The sequence below is a fragment of the Colossoma macropomum genome, unplaced genomic scaffold (genome assembly GCF_904425465.1).
Source record: "Colossoma macropomum unplaced genomic scaffold, Colossoma_macropomum, whole genome shotgun sequence".
Taxonomy (NCBI): domain Eukaryota; kingdom Metazoa; phylum Chordata; class Actinopteri; order Characiformes; family Serrasalmidae; genus Colossoma; species Colossoma macropomum.
Window position 1 is genome coordinate 5,794,692 of NW_023494808.1, and position 27,911 is coordinate 5,822,602.

Sequence of the window (27,911 nt, forward strand, 5' to 3'; positions counted from 1 at the left end):
TCATTCTACACCAATAATAAAACAACACTTCTCATACCACCTGACTTATTTTGTGAGAAACTCATGTGTGCTCATCAGGCTTAAGCAATTAACTGAAGTACTGGGGATTTTAGCCTTGACTCAGACACAAAGTGAGCATGAGGAACAAGTTTGAGTGCTTATTTAAGAAAAACGCAAAAAATCTGCTTAGCAACATTTACATTGGGCTCATTGTCATAGACATAGAAGGTCTGGATAGACAACACTGAAGTCTATGAAGTAACAGTAATAATATTTATGTAGTACATAATTGAACAATTGATGTATACGCTTAATATCTTAAATGAAGAGAAAAAATTAAAATCAACATATAATAACATTTAGCCTCTGACCTTATTATCTGCAGTTTGCAAAGTGAACTCCAGCAGAGAGTAGCTCCACTCCTGAATCCTGCACGTCATTATTACTGACATCCAGCTCGCTTGGTGGAGAGTCTTAGCTGAGAACTGATGCTAAAGATTCTCAGCACTCCGGAGTAAAATTACAGTGAGCAAATCTGAAATTGTGAAGTTAATACAGAACATACAATATATAAGAGAATATATAGTTCCATGTCAAGCTCTAACATATAAGAAGAAATGTATTATATTTTCCTCTGTACATTCTTTTATCTTAAGAAAATAAGTCAGCCTATTTATCCTGAGATGTATAGATACTGTAGCATAAACTACAGTGTCTGCAGTTTGCAGAGGGAACTCTTCAGTCCAGCAAAGAGTAGCTGCACTCCTGAATCCTGCTGGTCATTATTACTGACATCCAGCTCACTCAGTGGAGAGTCTGAGCTGAGAACTGATGCTAAATATTCACAGCACTCTGAAGTAAGATTACAATGTAACTGTAGTACCTCCATGTTATTGCTCAGATAGCAGTGAAACACAGAACTCCTGAAGAGTGGTTGGTCCTGATCATTGATCCTTTTCTGAAAGTACTCTTCTTTCTGAGGGTCAGTGAATCCCTGAATTTCTGTGACTGAGTTGATGCAATCAAAGGGCATCTTTTTGGCTGCAAACTTCTGCACAGTGACTTGTCCCAGTGCCAGCAATACCTATGGGCAAAATTGTCCTCGGCTCTCTCTTTACAGTATTATTCTTCCTTGTTGATCATTTGTCTTTCTTTTCATAAACACTTTGAACATTGCAGTTTCTCCATGTATCTTGTAACTGATGTTTCCTGGATATTCTCTCAATCTGCAAGACTTCATGATCCTCATTCCATACTTCAGTCTTTCCCTCTACGATGCCGAGCTGTGTGTAAATTCTATTCAGGTTTTATTTTCCTCTGCTTTAATTACTTCAAATATGCACTCAAACCTTCTCTTCTATGTTAGTTTTGTGACTCTCCAATACGTTGTGATGAACTTCAGCTAATAGTAGGTAAGAATCCTGCTGCAGGTCTCTAGCCTTCTAATGCTGCTTTTGTATGCTGCCTGAAATGCACATTATCATTACTGTGTTTTCATCCTGTTATCAATCCATTTTTAAATATCTTCTTACTGTACGTTTAGTTAAAACACACAGTCAGCCCAATAATTATTGGCACCCTTAATAAGGGTGGGTAAAAAGGTCATAAAATGTTTTTGTGGTCAGAAAATCTAATGTTTAAAGTCAGTTTTGTTTAAAAAAAAACAAAAAGGGTCATCCTCTAAGAGAAAACAAGGTAACATTTTATTTGGATTATCCACTGTAGAGGCTTTTTAGATGCTTAGTTTAGCTTTAACTAACATTAAACTCAACTCAATCTATTAAATGCAACTGAATGTGACATTGCATGTGAAAGATCCTATTAAATCTGTCCCTAATCTTAAACCTAACCCTAGCCATAATGTTGTTGATAATCAAATGAGTATCAGTAGAAAGTTTTTTTAAAAACTACTTGTAGATCATCTATAGGAGACCATCAAAATAAAGTGTGACCAAAAAAGGGTGATGCTCCAGGTTCCTGGGTCCTCTCCATGCACTTATGTTTGTGTTCAGCTGAAGGCTTTCTCATGCTTTTCAGACAGTCTGTGGCATGGGGTTAGGGTACACTTGTAGTTATTGTAGTTTTGCAGACTTGATGACCTCAAAATGCTATCTTCTGCTAATCTCCAGCTGTGATCTGTGAAGGAATTTTTGCCTCTCTAACTTTTTTCTTGACTGTGTGTAGGGGTGAACTATACGTGCTTCCTCTTTCAGGCAGTTTCACTCTAGCTCTGCTTGATTTAACCCTCTTAATTATTGCTCTAACAGCAGACATTGGCATTTAAAAGATATATTTTTCATAAGGGCTTCTGTTTTCTTCATTTAAAGGCAAATTGCTCTCATATTTTCAATGTGGAATTGAAATTGACATTTTCATTACATTTTATACTCAGCTTCACCAAGGGTGCCAAAAATTATAGAACTGACTGTATATGGCATATTTGTTCAAAAGTAACCCACTTATCATTACCACATTTCTATGTTGTCCAGTAAATAAACATGTCCTATATCAACATTAAGAAAATGCCTTTGTATTTACTTTATTAGTAAAACATCATGTATTCACCTTATTATCATATGGATAAAGAGCAAACGGTCTCTATGATTTATGTAGTTTTTGTAGTCTTATGTACTATTTCTTAAAGTTTTCCTTCCCTGGTCAGTGATTGAATTTTGAAGCCTTACTTTAGTTGAATGGGCAAAGCTCCATCTCCAACATTAGACCACACCAACAGCCACTAGGAAGACTACAGTAAATAAACCTTTTATTTAGGAGATGAAAATCTTGTTTTACTCAATTACCACTGTAAAACATTAATCTAGGCTTATTATTCAATAGCTGCAATGAATTATTCAGTATCTGCTATGAATTATTCAATACTTACTATGGATTATTCAGTATCTACTATGGATTAATCACTATCTACTATGAATCATTTATTATCTAGTATAAATTATTCAGTACCTATTGTGAATGGTTCTGTACCTATTATGAATTATTCAGTAACTGCAATAAATTATTCAGCAAGTAATTCAGTAATTCAGAAATTACTGTGAATTTTTCAGCATGTACTATGAATTATTCAGTATTTTCTATGAATTATTCAGTATCTGCGATGAATTGTTCAGTATCTACTATGAATTATTCGGTATCTACTATGAATTATTCAGTATCTGCGATGAATTGTTCAGTATCTACTATGAATTATTCGGTATCTACTATGAATTATTCAGAATCTGCTATGAATTGTTCGGTATCTACCATGAATTATTCTGTATCTACTATGAATTATTCAGTATCTGCTATGAATTGTTCAGTATCTACTATGAATTATTCGGTGTCTGCTATGAATTATTCAGTATCTGCTATGAATTGTTCAGTATCTACTATACATTATTCAGTATCTGCTATGAATTATTCAGCATCTACTTATCAGTATCTAATTATTTAGTGACTTCTTCAAAATTAATGTGCAAGTCTTTAGTTATGAGAGAGGAATGAAAGTTTTAGAGTTTAAGGTTAAACCGGGAGATTAAAAAAGAACTATGGGGCTATGGGGAAGTTCGTCTAAGCTTTTTTTCATCTCATAAAATATTTCAGCAGAGTAGCCTTTCAATGTGATGCTTTATTTTGCCACAAGATGTCAGTATCAGTGCAGCATGAATGAAGCTTCGTCATTCCTTCTCATCATGGTCATGAAATACAGTTCTCTCAGAAACATGGTGATATGTCCAGTAGCAGCAGATGAAAAGACAAGATGACAGCAGAACAACAGTCAATAAATAAAGACAATAAACTACTTAGTACAATAAACCATTAGCTGTGCAATTGATAAGCAACAAGTCAGACCAGTTGTGCAGTTGATAGCAGCAATGACTGTTTATATGTGTACAGTTGAACAATTAAACTCAGTCCTTAGAATCAGATAACAGTAAGAGAGTAGACAATGTGTGCAATGAAAAAAATGTATCTGATGTAGATTAAAAGTTTTTCAGCCTTGCCATGATGATGTAAGACACTGTAAATCAGAGGCGGTCCTAACCTATTCGGCACCTTAAGCAAAATTTTACTTAGTGCCTCCTAAGCAATTGTGATATGGGCAGTTACTCCTAAGCTGTGAGCCATTGCCTACATTCCCTATGCTGGATGAATAATAATTCTTAATTCACAGTTTAACGCAAGTGGATTGTCTGCCTCATTTGTATGCTGGTCTAACTGAGAGGTATTTCTCAAAAACTGATCAGCAAATTTAGGATTGTCCTTTAGAAATGTCCATGATCTTTTCCTCTATTGGATGCGCTCCATGCTTGGCCTGACTGATAGTTTGGTGAAAAAAAGTACATCTTCACAGAGTTAATCCTTACTCAAAATGTAACCAATCCAAAATTAGCTTCTTTATTTTTACACTGGAGCTACAAGGCTAATGTAGTTTACAAGTAATGGAAGCTTATACCCCACCGATTAGCATCATTCTTACTGCATGTCTAAATCATTACACATTCGCACATTTTTGTGGAAGTATGTTAGCATACCTGAAAACAGCAGCAGCAGTCATCTAGAAGCCTGAATTTTGTCAGTGCTTTGATCCATGTTTATAAATAACTTTGTCACACGGTGTCAGAAACCACATAATCAAATTGTAGTTTCACTGTTAAATTAAATTAAAGTTAAATTAAAGAAGTACATTTAAGACATCAAGCATGACTTGGCTGATAGACTTGATCCAGGCATCTGCACAGATAGATCCCTGGGGGGATCTGTTGCTCATAGACTGTACAAGTGCCCTCGTGGTTGGTGCGTATAATAACTGTATTTTATATCGTCTGGATTACAAGGTGTGGCTCAGCCTCGCCCTGGGAATAGAGCTTGTGGGTCAGCTTGGGTTCTATGAGCTTCAGTGCTTTTGGATGTCCCTCTGGTATAGTACCAAACGCTTGTGGTTCTCCTCAGTAACTCCGATGTGATCATTCGTCACCACTGAAAATCCCATCAATAAAGTGCTGAAAATCTCTCTATGAAATTATGACATACTGTAGTGTTGCTATTTTGAACATAATGTCAGAAATAAGTGGTGTTAATAACTTGCTAAAAGTTTTCGTTGCTGTAAAAAAAAGAGATTTATGCAAAACTCTTCACACTATGTTTAGTTTGTCTGAAACATGGTTACACCATGTACTTTGGTAAGAATGATTGCAATATACTGTAAATCAAAATAAAATTTATTCACATTCTTGTTGCCATTATTTTATATTTTAGTAATTGTATGAATTTCAGCCATGAAAAAGTGGAAAAATTCCAACTTGATAAGTATGTTGCAGTGGTTCCTTTAAGACACACACACACACACACACACACACACCAGAGGACACACCTTCTCAAAGTGTCAAAAACAGAAAACAGAAACTGAAGAGCACTAAAATCCAAAGCAGTAAAGTCCAAAGGACTAAAGGACTGAAGGCCTGAAGGACTTTAAGACCGAGAAGGATCGACAGACTATAAAAGCCTGTTATAGACTCCATAAACTAATTTGTAGGATTTTTCTTTGTGGGACAAAGTTTTCTAGATAAGCAGGTTTTTCTTGAGCGTTCTTGAAGACATGGATTGGGGCACAGCTCTGTGGGTACGTTTCTTCACTGTTCCTTGATTCCGTTTGAGTTTTGCATTTTTCTTCAATGATTTGAACCCAAAGCTGCTCACTTGGCTGGTGACCTCAAGTTTGACGCCAGTCAGGAGTGAATGGAGTGTGACATTGTGCTGTTCAGGTTTAATGCTGGTGGATTCTTAAACAGGTGCAGTCATGAAGCTCTTTTTTAGGTTGGCTGTTTTTGTTTGTTTTTGTTTTCTTTCCTACAATGCATGCACTAAAGCAGAGGTTTGCCTCAATAGTCTTCGCTAACGTATTCCAACTTTACAAGAAAATAAATCCAGTAATTTGATGTTGAAAGAAGGCAAAATTTACAAAATGCAATTTAAAAAATTCTAAGTTCACAAATTTAAAGAAAATTCACTTATTGAATGTTCATTGAAAGCAAAATTCACAAAAAATCACCAAAAAAAAATCACGAAAAGAAAATTCACAAATGTAACTTTCCAAGAAAATGAATTTTTTGACCTTTTCAAAAAAATTAAATCCACAGCATTATTTTCTGCAGCTAGATTTACATTGTTGGTGTAATGGTGTACCAGCAGTGTTTCCAGATCCACGTTGGTGACATGAAGTTGAACTTGCACCTGTCAAATGTCCTCAAAGAGGAAAACAAAAATTACACTCCTAGAAGAAGACACAGCCAATCCTGTTTTTGTTTGTGATAGAATGTGTCCTTCCTCCTCATTTCTTCCTGATATGCTTTGTGTTTTAATTTAACTAAGTATATATTTTTTGAAGCAACATTCTTTGACGCTATTCATATTACCTGGCAGGGGCGGGGCTCTGGCAGCAGTGGGGCAGGACAGGTCTGACAGGTTTTTAAGAGACTGGAAGAGGCTCAGAAAAAAGGCTTAGTGCCATCAGTGAAACTCATATAAGTCCACCGTACCAGAGACTAGCCTGCAGTAGATGGGATCATGTCAAGTATGAGGAAAAGAGAGAGAATTTCCTGCTGATCTGGATTCCTATGGCTCAATTAGTGTAGCTTGCTAGCTAGAAATATTCAGTTCCCTGAGAGCATTTGCAGATTACAAAAAACTATTATGAAAACTAAAAAAACTATTGTGTTTTTAAAGGTTAGTTTAAATTTTTGTATTTTACCTTACGATTCCTTAGAAGTCTAGACCAATTACTGCACTTTTGCTATATTATTTAAATGTAACTACATACGTATTACATTATTCATTACTAAACTAATTATTATTTAATAAAGTACATAAATACTAAATTTGGTAACACTTTATTTGGAGCGTCCACTTTAGATGCTTTGTAGTTAATTAATTTACTTTCAAGTTGCATTCAAATAAAAAGCAACTAACTTGACCATAATTGTCTTTAACCCTAAACCTGCTCTAATCCTAACCCTAACCTTAATCTCAACCCAAAACCTAAACCCAACTCTCACTCTGGTTCTTGCCCTAAACTTGGTCCAAATCTTAACCCAATACCCCACCACTGTTTAGAATCAACTGAGTTTCAACAGATAGTTTGTTAACAATTTGATCTTCTGTAGATAATCTATAGGGGACTATAGTGGGCTGTCCAAATAAAGCGAGACCCTAAATGGTAACACTTTATTTAGACAGTCCATTTAGATGCTTTGTATTACATTCAGTATACATTCTGTATTAAAAGGTTTGAGTCAGCGATATCAAAAACGACTAAACCGTGTCAAAAATGGATATTTGTCTTTCCACAGCACAAGACTGTAACCTTTTAAGTTATTGTTTAAAATGAAATCATAATATCTGCTTTTCTACTTACAAACACAAATAAAAGTTTAGAATCTGCACTTTCCACTAACTTCTCCCCTTGTTTCAGTGAACTGCAAGTCAGATTCATATCAGTTCACAGAAAATCCTGCTTTTTTCCCCAGATTTAAAACTCTTATGGCTAAAATACATGCAGATTAGACATTTAAATAAAAATTCTTCTATCTGCAAGTATTCTGTCATCACCAAAATCTTTAGAGAACAAAGCAATTTTTTCAAACAATGGTTTCTGTGGCTACCATGGAAACATAAATCAGCAGGGGTATGTAAATGTGATTGCCATGACAGAAGAGTTACATTTTGAGGACAAGAATGTTTTTCCTTACTTAGATATATATATCATTATTCAGAAGTATTTTTATCAAATATTACTAAGAAATTAATAAATATTATAAGCAAAAACAAGACAACAAAAAGGATTAGAAATATTCAAGTTTAAAAAGTCAGAATTATCTTTACTATCACAAAATTGGATTTGATGGTGAAGATACACAGTGTAGCACATAGTAAATAAGTACAAGACAATACCAACCTCTTACTGGCTCATTATTGTGACCAGATCGCATACACACACACACATATATATATATATATATACATATATATATACATATATATATATATATATATATATATATATATTTTTTTTTTTAATAATCTGTATTTCTTTATCTTGAGTGTTAAGCAAGTGCTTTGATGTCAAAATCAAAACTGTATTCATTATTTTTTTCTCAATATTTCAACCTATATTTAATTGTAAAGCCAAGGAACATATTCATGTGTCAGAGAAAACATGGCATTAAAATGTACTGTAACATCCCACTACTGGTTTGCTGTGCCATGGGGGATGCGGGAGGCGTGGCCAACTAGAGTGGCTGAGTGGGAGACTCTTGGGAAGTACTGCATTCATAGTAGGAAAGACATTGTTTGGGCTATTCTGTTTTGGACTGTAGGCCAGTTAGTGCAGTGTTAATGGCTACTATCAGGTGAAAGTGTATGGCTAGAAGTGAACTGCCTGCCATCTTGACCGTTTCAGCAGTGTTAAACCGCGGTTCCCCTTTGCTGCCTGTTCAATGAAACAGCATTTGCCTTTAGAGTGAAATATTTCCTACATCTTTTTCCTCGCTGAGCCACAATATTTTAATAGAGCTGTGAACCAATTAAAATTCTGTTTAATCTATTTACTTTGCATACTTCTTCTTGATTAATCTCATTTGTCTTATTTGCTCTAATTTGACCTTAAAGAAAGATTTTATTTTAAAAGCAGCACATTTTGTTATAGCTAAGCTATGTAAGCTCCATTAGCTTCATCAGACTGTATTAATTACTTTTAATAACTTGATCCTAAGAATAAAATTGTGTAGATGCAGGGTGACCATGAAAATAAGGTGAATGCAGTTTTCATTGTTGATGTCTAGTGAGCAAAAGTGGCTGCAAGTTCTAACCAATGAGTGTATATATCAAATTTATCAAATATACAGTCAAGTATATCATATATATTGTCACATATGCAGTTCAACTCCTCTGTGATTGTTGCCTCTCACTTTTGCTCTCGTTCATAAAGTTTGTAAATTCTTTTTATTGCAGCATCAGTCCCTGATCAATAAATGAACTAATCCCTGATCAAGTCTCCATTCATTAACATAGAAAAGAAGATCTAACACTGATAAATCAGGGTTTTAAAAACCTTAACCTTATCAAAACCAATCAGTAACCCAGTGATCCATATTTAGTTTCAGAAAGGATTCAGATTTCAGCGAATGGAGACTGCAGGAGGATGAGGGTGTGAATGTCTTAGTTAGTCTGACACTCTGGAGAACCAACAGTTGACCGACTTGTCCAACAGGATCAGATGTGTGTAATTAACTGCTTTAGGCATCACACACAAATATTGGTTAGGGCTTTTAATGACTTCTGTAACACTATCTACACATAAACCTAACCTTAATCTCCATAATTTACAACTAAACCTAAACCTAACCTTAATTTACAACTAAACCTAACCCTTAATCTAATCTCAGTAACCTACACCTAGACCTAATCCCAACTGTAACCTCAGTAACCTACACTTAAACCTAACAGCAACCTTATTGTCAGTAACCTACACCTAAACCAAACCCCAACCTTAAACTCACTAACCTACACCTAAACCTAACAGTAACCTTAACCTCAGTAACCTACATCTAAACCTTAACCTTACCTTAACTCCAGAAACCTACACCCAAACCTAAACCCTACCTGACCCTCAGTAACTACACCTAACCCTAACAGTAACCTTAACCTCTATAACCTACACCTAAACCAAACCTCAAACGTAATCTCAGGAACCTACATCTAAACTTAAACCTTACCTTAACCTCAGTAACCTACACCTAAACCAAACCTAAACCTTAACCTCAGTAACCTACACCTAAACCTTAACCTCAGTAACCTACACCTAAACCAAGTAGTAACCTTAACCTCACTAACCTACACCTAACCCTAACCTCCATAACCTACACCTAAACCAAACCCAAAACTTAATCTCAGGAAACCTACACCTAAACCAATCTCCAAACTTAATCTCACTAACCTACACCTAAACCTTACCTTAACCTCAGTAACCTACATCTAAACCTAACAGTAACCTACACCTAAACCAAACCCCAACCTTAACCTCAATAACCTACACCTAAAACAAGTAGTAACCTTAACCTCACTAACTACACCTAACCCTTACATCCATAACCTACACCTAAACCAAACCCCAAACTTAATCTCAGGAACCTACACCTAAACCAAACCCCAACCTTAATCTCAGTAACCTACACCTAACCCTAATAGTTACCTTAACCTCAATGACCTTCACCTAAACTAAGTAGTAACCTTAACCTCACTAACCTACACCTAACCTTAACCTTCATAACCTACACCTAAACCAAACTCCAAACTTAATCTCAGGAACTAACACCTAAAACTAAACCTAACGCCAACCTCAGTAACCTACATCTAAACTAAACCCCAACCTCAACCTCAAACATGCAGTTTTATCAGGGGCCTTCTTACTTTTGCTTATGACCGTATTCTCTAAAGCTTTTACTCACCTGGTTTAGCTGTAAATGCTCAAAAAAGAAGAAAAAGAGCAGCACATAAGACTGGGCTAAATGCTCTAATATATATCAGTAAAACTTTATTATAATAGTCACTAATAAACAGCAACTTATTCATTATCTACATTTGCCCAGATTGTTAATACAATCATTTACATGTATTAACTCTCAATAACCAAAAGGCAGTCTGCAATAAAGTGTCAAAATCCAAGACTTTAATGATGATGAAGATGGGAAATGGTGATTAAAAACACTATTTGTTTCTTCGCTTTCCTGCGCCCACCAGCGCAGACGCATTTTTAACAGATAAAATATCAAATCATTGTAACTATTCCATGGTTTCATAAAGGAACAAGAGACAAGTGATTTATGATCTCTGTTCATGCTATAGATTAAGATACTCAATATAGATTAAGAACTTTTCCTGCTACAGATTTGATACCACTTCAAAACACAACGTCCTGTTTGTTATGCAGAATACAGCTAAGTGACAGAAGCAGATGGAAAAAATGGAATTCATTGCCTTGGATGACCAGTTGTTCTACATTGTTGAAAGACACTGAATTTTGTAACACATACTGTAGCCTATTTACTGTAATCATTTTAGTTTGTCTATTTCAGTTTTTCTTTTCAGTTTTAAACCGAGTGTGTCCTGAATTGTGGTTTTGGTTTCAAAATATTCATTTCGGTGAATCACTAGTATCTGCTATTTCAGTTTTTCCAAGAAAAGCTGTGTTTGTGGTGAAACCAGCATGTTTTCTTGTGAGGACCAGCAAAATGTCCTCACTTGTGTAAAATCATGTTGTCTTATGAGGACATAAGAAAGTTTAGTGTGATCACGTAACTCACACAGTGTATAAATGCATGATATAATTTATACACCCTGACTCTGGGGTTTTCACACTGAGTATGTGTGTGTATGTGTGTGTGTTGCAGGACCAGCATGATGTGATTGAGAAACACACCCAGTCAGGGCTGGAGCTGGCGGATCGCTATGTGAAGTTTGTCAAAGAGAGAACAGAGATCGAACAGAACTATGCCAAACAGCTCAGGCAAGAGTGTGTGTGTGTAAAGGTGTATATATAAATGTGTCAGTGTGTGTGTGTGTGTGTCAGTGTGTATGTATGTGTGTTTGTAAATGTGTGTATGTAGATGTGTGTGTATATGTGTGTGTGTTTGTAAATGTGTTAGTAAATATGTGTGTATGTGTGTGTGAATGTGTATATAAATGTGTGTGTGTGTGTTTGTAAATGTGTGTATGAATGTGTATATAAATGTGTGTCAGTGTGTATGTGTATGTTTGTAAATGTGTGTATTTAAATATTTGTGAGAATGTGTATATAAATGTGTGTGTCAGTGTATGTGTGTGTTTGTAAATGTGTGTATGTAAATTTGTGTGTATGTGTGTGAATGTGTATATAAATGTGTGTGTGTCAGTGTGTATGTGTGTGTGTTTGTAAATGTGTGTATGTGTGTGTGAATGTGTATATAAATGTGTGTCAGCATGTATGTGTGTGTGTGTTGGAAATGTGTGTATGTAAATATGTGTGTATGTGTGTGAATGTGTATATAAATGTGTGTCAGTGTGTATGTGTGTTTGTAAATGTGTGTATGTAAATATGTGTGTGTGAATGTGTATATAAATGTATGTGTGTGTGTCAGTGTGTATGTGTGTGTGAATGTGTATATAAATGTATGTGTGTGTTTGTCAGTGTGTATGTGTGTGTGAATGTGTATATAAATGTGTGTGTGTGTGTCAGTGTGTATGTGTGTGTGAATGTGTATATAAATGTGTGTGTGTGTCGGTGTGTGTATGTGTGTTTGTAAATGTGTGTATGTAAATATGTGTGTGTGAATGTGTATATAAATGTGTGTGTGTGTGTCAGTGTGTATGTGTGTGAATGTGTATATAAATGTGTGTGTGTGTCAGTGTGTATGTGTGTGTTTGTAAATGTGTGTATGTAAATATGTGTCAGTATATATGTGGGTGTGTTTTTAAAGATGTGTATAAAATGGGTCAGTGTGTATGTGTCTGTGTAAAAGTGTGCATGCACACGTGTGTCAGTGTGTGTGTCAGTGTGTGTGTGTGTGTGTTTGTAAATGTGCGTGTATGTGAGTGTGTGTGTCAGTTTGTATCTGTATATGTGTGTGTAAACATGATCCGTGTATGTATTTCTCTTTTTTCTTCATATGCAGGGCTCTTTGTAAAAAATATTCAAGGAGAGGCAGCAGAGAGGACCAAGACACAAGGTGAGTGTGAATGTGTGTACAGCTTTGTGTGCAGGTTGATATGTTTCATGTTGGACCCCTTTAACCCTCGGCTTAGAGTTATTATAATTTATTATTCAATATCCTATGAATTGTGAATTATTCAGTATCTACTATGAATTATTCAGTAACTACTATAAATTATTCAGTATCCACTATAAATTATTCAGTATCTGCTATGAATTATTCAGTAACTACTATAAATTATTCACTATCTACTATAAATTATTCAGTATCTGCTATAAATTATTCAGTAACTACTATAAATTATTCAGTAACTACTATAAATTATTCAGTATCTGCTATGAATTATTCAGTAACTAATATAAATTATTCAGTATCTACTATAAATTATTCAGTATCTACTATGAATTATTCAGTATCTACTGTAAATTATTCAGTATCTATTATAAAACTACTGTGTAAGTTCTGTACTTAAAAGAGTGAAGAACTGAAGTGTGGACCCTCATACAGACCTTCAGAGATCAAGGGATTAACTGCCTTTACACCTTTTATATAGAGATGTAATAGGCTCTGATCTTTGCTCCGGTCAACTAATCACATGCTGTATGCTTTCAGGTTCACCAATCAGCAGGCGTTTCAGGAGGTGCTGAATGAGCTGAATGACTACGCGACTCACAGAGAACAGCTGGCTGATAACATGAGCGTCAGCATCTGTGTGGAGCTCACCAAGCACCTCTACGACCTGAGACTGGAGCGCAAGACTGTAAGAAAACAGAAGAGTGTGGAGTGAGAGAGAATCCAGCCAGAGTCCTGTTTGAAGACAACTAGCTTTAAAAATGTTTCTAATAAATCATTATATTTCATGACATGATTTATAAGAACAGACCCCAATAATCACCATCTTAATCATGATCTAATAGTTTGTAAATTACTGTGAATAATAATATCGTAGCTACAGATGCATTAATAAATGCCAGGTGAATAAATAACCATTTAATTAGTGATGTGGATAGTAATTGTTTTGAATTCTAAAAACTAATTATTAATTATAATTTGTTAATACTAATTTAGTCATTTGATATCCCAAAATTCAAAAATTATATAATTTGAAAGATTAAGAATTTACATGTATAAAAATAATGAATAAAAATAATTAATCGATATCATAAATTGTTTAAAGTAATTTATATTTTATATTTTTATTTAAATTGTAATTTAGTTAGTAATATTTATTATTTTTTCCCTGAGTTATGTATTGTCTTGCCTCTGTATGATGCAAAAGCTGTTCCATAAAGCTTAGTTAATTATTTGTAAGTAACATACAGTCATATTGCTAAAGTTTGGGCACCCCTGGTCAAATTCCATATCGTTGTTTATCTTCTAAGTATTAATAAGTGAACACATCCTCTACAGAGACACACTTCAGCACATTTTAATAAACAATTACTGTCCATTTACTGAGTTTAACATAATGGGATGAAAAAATTAAACCTACAAATTTGCAGAAAATTGCTATATTTAAGGTCAGCTAAGTTGATCAGGGCTGTTCAGACTTTTGTGTATGAATGTATTAAATGGAACGCAGTTCAGATCTTCCCATTTTTCTTTGCATAAAACTGCAGAATGAATGGCTGCTAAAAGCCCTACTTTGGGAATAAAGGAAGGCCACACATTTTACTACCGTATTATAATGTCAGCACTCAAACCTTTCAGGTGCTTAAACCACCTTAAATGTTAGTAGAAACTTTTAATGGCCACATTTACATGTAGCCCAAAATTCCATTAATAATCCGACTATTAGCACAGGATTACACACCTCGTTCGCCAGAAACTGTATTCCGATTGAGGTTATTCGGAATACAGTTTCTCTCCGATTGATCGAGGTGGGTAATCCTGTAAATAATCCGTTAAATAGAAGAATAATATCCGTGTAAACGCCTGTATCTGATTACATTCCCTATCGGAAAGTTTAAGTCCGTTCTGATCTTGTTCGTCACGTCATAGTGAAAGTTTGTAACGTTCAACATGGCGGAGCAGAAACTGGTCTGCAGAGGAGACGAAGTTTATGCTCTGATCTTTAAAAGACGGCGGTGGGACGGACGTCCAGCTTATGTGTCTCAGAACACGACGTCTTCCTCTCGGCCTTCTTTAATAAGGACATGTGAAGGACGTTTTCCTGAGTCTGACATCATTTTAAAGCAATTAAAAACACAAGCGCTGCTCACTGCTGCTCGTCTCACTGGACTCACGTGATGCTGGTTGTCATGGTAACATTTACTCTAAGCGATTCTCTACACACTTGTGTAATTTTGGATCGGATTACTTGTATTGAGCATGTAAACAGAGATTTTCATCAGATTGTTGAATGGAGTGAGAATAAACACCTCAGTCTAATCTATAATCGGAATGTATTGAATTGGATTGGCAAAAACCTTTGCATGTAAACACAGACAGTGATAGATTCAGACCTAGGAAGACACTTTGATGAACATGAAGCTGAGTGTTGCAGATACATATCTGATGTACGACAAACTAAACCTGCACAGTGAGTTTTTTTATCTGTTAACTGAATCGTAACAGCTTTTGAAACATTTGACAGGCAGTATCTGTGCATAATATTTCCTTTTTTTCCTCCTTCAGCTTCTGACTGAGGTTAAAAAAGCCCAGCAAAATCTTGAGAACAGCTTCAAACAGCTTGAGTTGGTACGTCTCATATGTGCATATTGTCATGTGCACTTATATATTGACAATATATGTTGATTACGTTTGTTTTTAAAGGATATTGTTTTGGTTTCCCCACAGGTGACTTCTAATACACTTTTACAGTGGAATGTGCTGTTTTAAGGTATAATGTGTGTGTTTTTAGGCTAAGAAGCGTTTTGAGAAGGAGTGGAAAGACGCAGAGAAAGCCAATCTGCAAGCAGAGAGAGCTGAACAGGACACTAACTCGACCAAAGTGGATGTAGACAAGGTACATATGCACATTTTTTTCAGTTTAAAGACTAGAAAACGGCCCTTTTGATGATGTATCTTGAAGGTTGGAGGTGGATTTTGGGGGCTGCTTTATTTTTTCCATTTACTGGTTACTGCAGAAGAAAAGCAGCTAGCAAATGTTACTTCTAGAAAGCCAAATATCTTACAGCATCTGTTTAACTGTCTTCAAACCATCATTATATTGGAGAGAATAAATTGTTAAAATGGCAGAAATGACTCACCCAGTGAGGAGAACAAGCTAACAGCCACTTAAGCATGATCTACGCCTTTGGCTTGTGCCTGCGACCAAATCACAGCCGTGATGTTATTCGCGATAACGCACTCCTCGAGTGTTCTATTGCTTTTATACAACAGTTAAATACAGTAATAAATGAATAAACTGGGCCGTGAACGCAGCGTTTAATATGTTTTAATGTTTGCAGTTCCTTCACCAAATTATAGTTCCTTAACAAGCAGCTTGTTGCTACGTCAGAGTAATGAACTCCGCTCACTCGCTGCACAGCCTGCTGTAAGCCTCGCCTTTGAAGTACGGACTGAGTCATAAAACTGCCGCAATATCAAGTTCAGCTCAGTTTTGTCATTTTTTGCCAGATCAGTATTAATGTTGTTTTGTTCCAGCCAGTCTGTAAAGCATCTTACAGCCCATTTAGTTTGGCGAATGGTGTTGGGTTCATTTCTGGCTGATTCCAGGTTGTTTCAGCTGTTCTTCTGTCACAGCTGCCGACTGAAAAGCTGCTCAGTGGTGATGACAGTTTGGGAATTTAGTGTCGTCTCATCTTCAGAGACTGACCAAATCGGCTGTCGGTCAAATGTGATCTTAAAAGTGTCCATTTTCTGTTCTTTGTGCAAAGTAAGAAGTAAAAATGTTCGAATGACTTGAGCGTCTCCTACAGCTGTCAAAGTAGTTGCTTAGCAACGGCGTCTCAGCAGAGTGATACGGTGTTTGTGATGTTATGGCGAAATAACAGCACAGTTAGAACGCTTCTCAACCAATCAGCTTGCCTGGCCAGAACTAACTGTTGTATAAAGTTAGGTAGCTACCCAGATATCGGGATATCTTACCTTAGTTTGTGCTGACTGATGTAAGAGTTAAGTCAATGCTGGCTTGGTTGTATTTGTTAGCCTATAGATCAGTGGCTCTGCTGGCAGTCAGGATTGGGTGACACAACTGGTATTTCCAATGTTTGTATCTTTGTTATGCGAATGAGTATTGAAGTGAGAAAATATTGATGAAAGAAAACATGAAGACTGTTTGAATTTTACCAAACAGAGATATAATTCTGCACTACAGAACTACATAATATTGCATAACATGACAAGTGATATATTAATGTCTAGTTTAAGGCCAAAAAAGTTTTAAATTCCCACCTTTTTTGGTTTCAGTTTCCATTTTAAAACAGTAGCATGATGTCATTTGCATGATAAATGGACCAATGGAAAAAATGTTTTTTAGGTTGCATCAACAGATTCAAGTTCACTCTTTTCATAGTCACTGTCATATCAAAATTGTCAAAGTTACGTTAACAGAACATTACTTTAAGAACTTTTTATGATCTTATGTCAGTTGATTAAGTGCTTGGACCCCTAAACTTTACAAAACCATCTTTTAAATATCAGCTGAGGAATTTTCTCTTAAATAATATTCTGCACCCTCTACAGTTTTTGTATATATATATTGTATATATATTGCATTTTGGGACTGTCATGTCAACATGATGAATATTGCTGAAAAAAACTTATAAAACACCAGCTGCAACAGCACCGGTAACGTTATTAAAGCGTAGCCTTAATTTCCAGCATATGGAATATATATCGATGCTGTCAGAACAAAACCTTGTATTTCCAAAATGGTAACTTTACAGAAGAAGGAAAAACACTTTTAACTTTACTTTTAATGTAAGTCAATGGAACCAGAGTTTTTTCCAAGTAATTCTGGTCCGTTTCTTTTGGTCCATTCTTCATGAAATTTACACACAATAGGCATTTTCAAATTTTGTCACTGAAAAACGACAAGGTTTTGTCTGACAGCAGCGATATATATACATATATATTCTATATGTACTTTTTTTCCTACTTTGTAAAGCATTTTGGGAAAAAAAGAAAAAACTCTACATAAATAAACAAAATGGATAAATAATAAATTATGTGTGTGTGTGTAATCCAGGCCAGGCAGAATGCTCATCAACGTACACACCTAGCAGACGAGTGTAAGAACGAATACGCTGCTCAGCTCCAGAAATACAACAGAGAGCAAAACCATTTCTACCACAGCGAAATGCCGTCTATATTTAACGTAAGTACTTCACCTCCAATTAAAATCTTTACTGTGCCGTCCTGCCCCAGCATTCACAACATTCCTCAAAGTCTATATCCTGAGCATCCTGTCTGACTCACCTGTACCTGTCTATACTTTAACTTTACACACCGGCGCATTCTTTCCTTCAGTTCTTTCACCTTTACATCAATAACTTGGCACTTCCTGCTTCTCTTCCTCCATCTTCTACTTCTGAAATGATCCTCAGGTTACCGGAAACGACAGACGCCTTTCTTAAAGGAATCATATTGATCGTGTCCTCATCGCCAGCAAATCTGGTATCTGAAGTTTGGTTCTTCAGTTGTAACAATAGAGCTGTGAGGCGAATGTAGCTAACAAATATAGGAAGTTAATACAATTAGCGTGGTGCATGTCTGAATCATCACATGCTCACCCCAGACTGTGTGGAGGTGTTCAGTGTCTCTAATAGACTTGATTATGTGGTTTCTGTCACTGTATGACTCACTGTTATCTATAAACATGGACTGAAGTACAGACGAAATTCAGGCTTCTTGAAGGCTGCTGCTGTGTTTAGCTATGCTAATGCACTTCAGTCCATGTTTATAGGTAACAGTGAGTCATACAGTGTCAGAAACCACAGAATCAAGTCTAGCAGAGATACTGAACACATCCACATGGTGTGTGATGATTTAGGCCTGCTGTTAGCACCATGCTAAATGGTGGGAAGCACACAGGACTTGTTAGCTATATTATCCTTGTAGCTGCAGTGTAGGACTAAAGAAGCCAACTTTAGACCTTGAGTAGATTTAGTGATTCTGGGGTTTGGGTTAAAAAACAGGAATGGTTCCCCCTGGATGCACATTTTTAAAATAGTTGAGGCTCCAGAGTGGTGCAACTCTCTATCCTGCAAAAATGATATTTTGGAAGGTGACATCATCTTGAATTTGTTCAATATGTCTAATCATTTTCATTCTGAGATTGTTGTAAGAACATTATGGAGTTAAATAACTATTTCTAGATGTCTTTTACTTGAGTAATTTTATTACGTGAATTTTTTCACTATACTGGCAGATAAATTTACTTGTTTTAGAAAATATTACTTGAAACATGCAAAACAATCTGCCAATATCATGAGATACTTTGGTACAGAGTAACAATGAAGTAACGAGGATGAGGAATGAGATTACTTGCTTCAGGAAGTAATTAGTAGCTGGTAAAATCTTAGTTGGACCACTTATGTACGTAATTCTTGAACTGTAACTTTTCTAAAGCTAGAATGAGATTTCTATAATCGTAACTAGACTTCGACAACTAGAAATGGACTTCTAAAATTGTTGTTAGCCATAGCTTTCGGGAAGTAGAACTAGGATTCCAAAATTATATCTATTCATCTAGAACTATATTTCTTGAATAATAGTGAAAATCCATGAATGAAAGTAGATCTGTAGAATTAACACCAGACTTCTAGAACTATTAACAGATCTCTAGAATTATATAGATACTTCTAAAACTAGAAGTAGATCTATACTCGATTTCTAGAATAGTAGACTAATAGATCTCTACTAGTTATCTAGAACTATAAATAGATCTCTAGAATTACATTGATGCTTCTAGAACTAGAGGTAGATTTCTAGAATTATAGCTAGTCTTCTAAAACTATAAATATATCTCTAGAATTATAAGTAGTCTTATAGAATCATAACTAGATCTCTGGAATTATAGCTAGTCATCTAGAACTAAAAATGGGTCTCTAGAATTATATTGACACTTCTAGAACTATGATGAGTAATGAGATTACTTGTTTCAGGAAGTAATTAGTAGCTGGTAATGGATTACTTTTGGAGTAACTACTGCAACACCAGAGCTATCTATATTAGCATTAATGCTACAGTTACGTAAAATCAGCTAAGCCTGTGCAGTGCTCTGTTCTGACTGAACGAACAAAGTTCGCTTTGGGAGTGTAGTGACAAACTTTTGATTGCTTCAAGGCTGCATGATATAAATGTAACTCTGCCCCCTGCTGGTCACTGACAGAAACTGCAGGAGGTGGATGAGAAGCGAATCAGGAAGTTGGCTGAAGGTTACAGGCTGTTTGCTGATATAGAGAGGAAGATCCTCCCGTTCATCAGCGTCTGCCTGGACAAAATCACCATAGCCAGCAATAACACCAAGGAAAAACAGGTGCACACACACACACTCACACGCACACACACAGTAAAGCTGCATTGTGGGCCGTAACTTTGAGTTTGAGTTTCTCCTGAGAACCTCAAATGTTACAGTATTTTGCAGTTTGTCTTTACATTCGGCAAGAATATCTAAATCCCAGAATTAAAACCTGAATACCTACCCAACAAACAAATATCTCCTTAGTCGAATATTTAGGTCCAGCCCTATAATATATACATACATAGTATTTACAGTGAACAAAATAAACATGTTTTTGGCTGATCAGAGTCCAGAGACCCTATAGAGAATATCTGGTCTCACATTAAACAGAAACTAGCTTTTCAGTGTTTTTCAGGTGTGTGAAGCCGTCAGTGCTGAGTGGAACAATATTGACTCTCCTTACTGTAAAAGATGGTCTGCAAAACTTCAACATTTAGAGAAATCAAAGGCAAATCTCTCCCACACTAACCAAATGCAGCTGTTTGTTTAATTCTTGCTAATTTACTGAGTTGTGATAAGAGTTTTTGTTGTATTTCGTTTTCAGTCTCAAAGTGAAGTACACTGACTGTCTGATGTAAACTGTACGCTAAAATCACCACAGCTCTCACAGTCTCTCCTCTCACTGAGAATTAAACTGACTCTGGCTATCCACGCTTCTGTGCCCTGGTTTTATCCGTGTGATGGGAAACAACTGATTGTTTATCAAGCTAAATGCTAGCAGCAGTCAGTTGCTTCTCTATAGACAAGATTTTCAGAACGAGACACAGTTGCTGAAGCAGGAAACATTCATGCTGTGAATGCATTATGTAGTTATTTCTGAATTTAGTTTGAAACAGCAAGTAGAAAGTAAACTGACCACTACTCTACTTTATTTGATAGGTGTTTGTTCTGTGATTGGCTGTTGTGTGTGTCAGTCAAATGATACTGTGTCTTACTCAGCTTGCAGTTGAACTGGTTTCATTTCGTGTAGGATTTCCACAATAACAAAAACCGGTGTTCAGCAGAAAAACTCATTTCTTTCTCCCAGCTGTTCACTGCAGTTTGCACCAACCCTGTACTTTCCATCTTGTATGTGTTTCAGGACTCTTTGACCCTCATTGAGCAGCATAAGTCTGGTCTAGCGCCCCCTGTTGATGTGGAGTTTGAGGATTACAGTCAAGGCATCAGATCTGCATCTCTGGAAGCCCCACAGAACAACTCAAGGGGCCGCATTAAACATTTATTCAAGAAGAACAAGGTCAATCAACTTTACACGTTTAATGTTGTACTTAACCACTTGCAAAAATTTCAAATCTTAGTTGGACCACTTATGTACGTTGAATGAAATAGGCAAGGCAAGGCGATTTGTACGGCACCTTTCATACACAGTGGCAATTCAAAGTGTTTTACACAAACAGAAAAATTAAAGCATTAGAATAGAATCAAATTTACAGAATTATAAATAGCCTGAATTTCTAGAATTTTAGCTAGACTAGACTAGAACTGGATTTCTTGAATTGTAACTTTTCTAAAGCTAGAATGAGATTTCTATAATCATAACTAGACTTCAGTAACTAGATCATTCTGGATTTTTAAAATTGTTTTTAGCCATCTAAAAGTAAGACTGATTTCTAAAATTATAACTACAATAATATTTATGCAGCTTGAAGTTGTTATATCAGGATAGCTTTCTGGACGTAGTACTAGGTTTCCAAAATTATATCTATATATCTACAGCTAGATCTCTTGAATAATAGTTTAAAAATGTATAAATAGAAGTAGATCTTTAGAACTAAAACAAGACTTCTAGAATTATATTGACACTTCTGGAACTAGAGATAGATTTCTAGAATTATAACTAGTCTTATAGGACCAGAACAAGATCTCTAGAATTGTAGCATTGTAACTAGTCTTCTAGAACTATATATATATATATATATATATATATATATATGTGTGTGTGTGTGTGTGTGTGTGTCTAGTATTATAACAAGTCTTATAAAACCTAGTCATCTAGAACTAAAAATAAGTCTCTAGAATTATATTGACACTTCTAGAACTAGATCTCTAGAATTATAGCTAGTCTTCAAGAGCTAGAAATAGATCTCTACAATTACACTGACAGTCCTACAACTATAAGTAGGTCTCTAGAATTATGACTAGTCTTCTAGAACTAGAGCTAGATTCCTGGAATTGTAACTATTCTTCTAGAGCTGGAACTTGAATTCAGTTTGCTCTGTGACATTACAGTGTCTGAGTGAATTTATAATGTATGTTAATATGATGTGTTATTTTATCTCCTCTATCTTTCCCAACAGACTGGAACATCAGATAAAAACATGGTACAGTGAGCTTCTGTCCTTTTTACAATTATACAAAGTTAGTAATTATTATATATTGTTATCAGTGGGGTGTGTATGAACATTTGATTTGTGAGAACATTTGCACAATAATAATAATAATAATAATAATAATAATAATAATAATAAAAATAACTCTTTAAGTATTATGTGGGTGTCCACAGCCCCCTCCAGTGGAGGATTTCTCCCACCTGCCTCCAGACAAGAGGAAGAAGCGTCTGCAGGAGAGAATTGATGAGATCAAAAAAGAGCTTCAGAAAGAGGTGGACAAGAGGTAACATCACCGTAACGCTCTTCTTTAACAAAACAGATTCATTCAACTCACCTGATTCATTAACTCACCTGATTCATTAAACTCACCTGCTTCATTAACTCACCTGATTCATTAAACTCACCTAATTCGTTAACTCACCTGATTCATTAAGTCATCTGATTCATTAATCTCACCTGATTCATTAACTCACCTGATTCATTAATTCACCTAATTAATTAACATACCAGAGTCACTAACTCACCTGATTCATTAAACTCACTTGCTTCATTAGCTTACCTGATTCATTTAATTCACCTGCTTCATTAACTTACCTGATTCATTAGACTCACCTGCTTCATTAACTCGCGTGACTCATTAAACTCACCTGCTTCATTAAACTCACCTGCTTCATTAGGCTCACCTGCTTCATTAACTCAACTGATTTGTTAAACTCACCTGATTCATTAACTCACTTGATTCATTAATCTCACCTGCTTTATTAACTCACCTGCTTCATTAATCTCACCTGATTCATTAACTCATCTGATTCATTAACTCAGCCTGATTCACTAACTTACCTGATTCATTAAAGTACCCAACTCATTAAACACACCTAATTCATTCACACACCTTATTCATTAACACCTGATTCAGTAACCCACCTGATTCATTAATTAGTAACCCACCTGATTCATTAACCCAATTCATTAACATACGTGATTCAATAACCTACTTGATTCATCAACAGATCTGATTTAGTAAGCCACCTGAATCATTAAACTACCTGATTCAGTAAATGTGTCGGGTTCACTTAACATCTGATTCATTAACACAGCTAATGAATTCATTGACGCACCTGATTAATTAAATACCTGATTAATTAACAGACTTGATACATTGCATCACTGTATCAGAACCTGGTCAGTATCCTGTACAGCCGTATTGATCATAATGGTGTCCAGTTCAGCAATATTAATCATAAGAGTGCCCAGTACATAAGTATTGATCTTAACATTGACCAGTATTGGTCACAGCAGCGTCCAGTACAACAGTATTGATCTGTCTTTCTCTCTCTCTCTCTCTCTCTCTCTCTCTGTGCAGTAATGGTCTTGGTAAGATGAAGGGGGTTTATGAGAAGAACTCTCAGCTCGGAGACCCCGCTAGTCTGGACCCCCAGATCAACCAGATCGCTCACAACATCAGCAAACTGAAGGGGGAGCTGCAAAGATACGAGGTACAAACGTAAACCTGCATTTACTGTTAATGTTGATGTCCAGATCACTGAACCAGCAGACGTTTTGGTCCCTCCTCATATCGGGATATATGGGGTAAAACAGCCGCTCATGTATTTGTAACATAACATCTCCAACCTGGTAACTCCTAAGGAGAAGCACAAAAATGCGCTTGTCTTCAAAGTTCATCTGGTGTTTGGGAATTATGCCAAAAAAAGGTGCATTCTGGGAGACACCGTTGAAGCTAAAATTACAGTAATTATCTGTTATTTGCAGAGCATATTGGGAAAATGAGCGGTATTTTGTGCAGTCTTAAACAGTCTCTTTTTTGTTGTATCATGTTCTTCGAACCCCCATGATATGTTGACATCATACTAAATATTCGGATTGTGCTGTGATTGTGGGTCGCAGTATCAGTGCTGTAAATAAACAGCACTATAATAGAAAAATTGCTGTCACTTAACTACTGTATTCATCAATTATTCATACAGTAATTGTAACTCAGACCTCCACCAGCAGGGGGCAGCAGTTCCTTGTTTTCAACTTAGTGTGTGTGTATGTGTGTTTCGTGCAGGCGTGGCTGAGTGAGGTTGGAGGAGTCAGTTCAAACAGCAACAACCACACCAGGTGAGTGTGTGTGTTTGTGTGTAAGTATACACACCCGTCAATACTAGCTTTAATGCGTCTTCATATCCGGTGCAGTAAGTACTGGTTTTGTTGTTGTGGCTATGATAACTACAGTCATATGCAAAAGTCAACACACTTAAACTCCACATTGTTGTTGTTTTTCTGAGTGTAATGAAGTTTCACATCCTCTACAGAGACACACATTTGCACATTTTCATTAATAGACAATTACTGTTTATTTGCTCTTTTTAACATATTTTGGAAGGAAAAGCATAAAATTTGGCCTGTGCCATAACTTCTGCATGTTTTACATTTTGTTTTTTTTCCAAACATTTTAAACTGAGCAAATAAATAGACTAATAAATTGACTGTAGAGGACGTGTTCACTTATTTTAACTTCAAAAGAAAAATCAACAACAACATGGAATTTGAATTTGAGGGTGTTGGTATATATATATATATATATATGGGTGTTAAATTTATTAGAACTTCATTCTGAATATTAATTTATTAGAACTTCATTCTGGATGTTAATTTTATTAGAACTTCATTCTGAATATTAATTTATTAGAACTTCATTCTGGATGTTAATTTTATTAGAACTTCATTCTGAATATTAATTTATTAGAACTTCATTCTGAACATTAATTTTATTAGAACTTCATTCTGGACGTTCATTCTATTAGAACTTCATTCTGAATATTAATTTATTAGAACTTCATTCTGAATATTAATTTATTAGAACTTCATTCTGGATGTTAATTTTATTAGAACTTCATTCTGAATATTAATTTATTAGAACTTCATTCTGAACATTAATTTTATTAGAACTTCATTCTGGACGTTCATTCTATTAGAACTTCATTCTGAATATTAATTTATTAGAAATTTATTCTGAATATTAATTTATTAGAATTTCATTCTGGACGTTCATTTTATTAGAACTTCATTCTGAATATTAATTTATTAGAACTTTATTTTGGGCATTAATTAATATTTTATTTTATTAATCTGGGCGTTAATGCTATTTATTTATTAGAACTTCATTCTGGATGTTAATTTATTAGAACTTCATTCTGAATATTAATTTTTAATGAGACATGTTTTTATGTGTGTTTACTCTGTGTGTGCAGTGCGTACGTCACTGTACTTGAGTCCAGGCCGAGTCTCCCTCAGCTCAGTGATGATGTCTATGAGTTTGATGAAGACTTCGATGATGATGATGATGTGCCTATTGCTCAGTGCCTGGCACTCTATGACTTTGACGGTAAGATTAACAACATCACAGCTTTGCAATATACAAACAAATATTTCACTCTAAAGAATGACCGAAACGTTAAATTTAGCTAGGGCTGTTCAAACTTTTGCTTAACATTACGAAATAAGTTAAGTGACATTCTGTAAATGATTTTTCAGTGAATTTATCCACTTGCTTCAGTGCGCAAGTAATTAAAACAGCACTATCCCTCTTCCTCAGGTGCCAGCGAGGGAGCGGTCAGCATGGAGGCTGGAGAGAAACTGAGCATGATAAACAAGGATCAGGGTGATGGCTGGGTGCACGTGAGGAGAATCAATGGAGATGAAGGATATGTACCTGCATCGTACATCAAAATCATCTGAAAATATTCCGAATCATCTGATACATCTCCAAAAGAATCATCTGAGAGAGCTCCATCTGAGTCCACCTGATAAGGGCCCTTATTCGTGCAGTGTAGTGTTCCTTACTGGGCAGAAATTGAAGTCCAGTCTTCTGAGAGGGCCGTAGTGTTGGCCACTGCACTACATCAACAGATCCACTATTCAGCAGAGGCGAAGCACAGAACTATAGAAACCAAAACTATGAAAACATTACAATAGAAACCAGTCCAAATTTCTTATTATTTAAATTATTTCACTCTTTATGGAAAATGTTTATATATGCGAGGTTGAAATGTTCAGGTATGCATGAGAAGTGTGCTTAACTCCCATAGAGCCTCTTTATGTTATTATACAGCGTCTTCATATCTAAGCTGGTTTCGTTTTCTTGTTACTTTCTCTTTTTTCCTCCAAGTGGTGCCGTGTTTTTGATGTTGGACAGTTTTTCTGTTTGGTTCCTTGATCGTACTTGTCTTGATACGTTTGTTACCAATATCACCAATATTAATTTTGACATGTGAGATATTTCCTGTATGTTTTTTATGTCTCTCATCATATCTCTCTGTTGAAGGTCTGAAAATATATATAGCATAGTTGTATGTCTATGATAAGACATTATGCCTGTTTACAGTAGTTAAACATTTTTTTATTGTTTAAAGACTTGAAAATCATTTTTCCAGTGATTGTCAGCTCAAAAAAAAAACATTCACATAAACAGGGAAGGCACAAGGCTGAGATTTTTAAATTTAAAATAAAACACGCATTCACACACATATAAACTCGGCCACAAGCACACAGTAAAAAATAAAAAGGTATACAGTTCTAGAGTTAACTCAGCTTAAGAACACTAGAATTCGCCATATCATATGTTTTTAGTTCTTTATCTCAGTTAGATAAGCCATATATAATCAGTTTTAATTGTGTTCCAACATACTTACGGATGGCTGTGGCATCGCTGGGGTTCAAACTCACAACCTCCTCATGTTGGTGTGAATGCCCAGACTCTGGAGTCATTGTGGTTGCTCGGATTTCCGTGTCCATAAATTCTTAATACACTGTGGAAAATATTTGTCATTTGGACTTGAAGAAGTAATATGTGATAAGCATTCACCCCAACATCAAGAGGCTGTGAGTTCAAACCCCAGCGATGCCACAGCCATCCGTAAGTGGGATGCCCATAAGGAGAAAATGCTCGGAAGGACGGTGTGATGGAAAGAGTCCCAGCCAGTGAAAAAACTGTGGGAAGTGAAATTGAAATTGCTCTAGTGTCCTTAAGTTGGGTGAACTAAACAAAATGTGTTATTTCAAGTTGATCCGACTTCTGATTTTGTACAGTATACACACAGACAGACAGTGGAATGTGTAAACATGTCTGAACACAAAAAACACACACATCTGAGAAAGTGAGCTTCTTTGGCGGCTCTGAAATGTTTAAAAAAGTCTCTTAAGACTCAGAATGTGCTTAAAATAATGGTCACAATTCTGTGCACGTCTGAAGTTCGTTATTCTGTTTTTCCCTTTTTTTATTTTGAGGTGACTGATCTCCAAAGGCCTCAGTCAGCTGACACACCCATACCCACTCTATTAAAATATATATTACATTATATTCTATTTACTTTATTTAGATTTTGGAATATACTGACAATATAT

At 35.7% G+C, this 27,911-nt stretch overlaps 2 protein-coding genes across 2 annotated transcripts in view; one reads left to right on the plus strand and one right to left on the minus strand.

Moving 5' to 3' along the window:
- Nucleotides 1–571, minus strand: part of LOC118797777 (immune-associated nucleotide-binding protein 13-like) — a 31,779-nt gene extending 31,208 nt beyond the window's left edge. The window contains exon 1 of the mRNA XM_036557039.1: nt 372–571. The gene's annotated coding sequence lies outside the window, so the exon portion shown is untranslated. The remainder of the gene's footprint in view (nt 1–371) is intronic.
- Nucleotides 572–5,372: 4,801 nt separating this feature from the next.
- Nucleotides 5,373–26,453, plus strand: trip10b (thyroid hormone receptor interactor 10b). The gene is made up of 15 exons (XM_036557657.1): nt 5,373–5,620; nt 11,445–11,560; nt 12,705–12,758; nt 13,356–13,503; nt 15,381–15,443; nt 15,607–15,711; nt 17,899–18,027; nt 20,044–20,190; nt 21,257–21,412; nt 22,473–22,496; nt 22,679–22,788; nt 23,869–24,001; nt 24,574–24,626; nt 25,760–25,893; nt 26,104–26,453. Exons 1-15 carry the CDS (start codon nt 5,597–5,599, stop codon nt 26,244–26,246), a joined length of 1,539 nt encoding a protein of 512 aa, XP_036413550.1. The 5' UTR covers nt 5,373–5,596; the 3' UTR covers nt 26,247–26,453.
- The last annotated feature ends 1,458 nt before the right edge of the window (nt 26,454–27,911 follow it).

Coding starts and splice junctions, on each gene's coding strand:
- trip10b (XM_036557657.1), top strand. CDS start 5,597: ATGGATTGGGGCACAGCTCTGTGG. Junction 15,444..15,606: donor GCTTCAAACAGCTTGAGTTG/GTACGTCTCATA, acceptor GTGTGTTTTTAG/GCTAAGAAGCGTTTTGAGAA. Junction 15,712..17,898: donor CCAAAGTGGATGTAGACAAG/GTACATATGCAC, acceptor TGTGTAATCCAG/GCCAGGCAGAATGCTCATCA.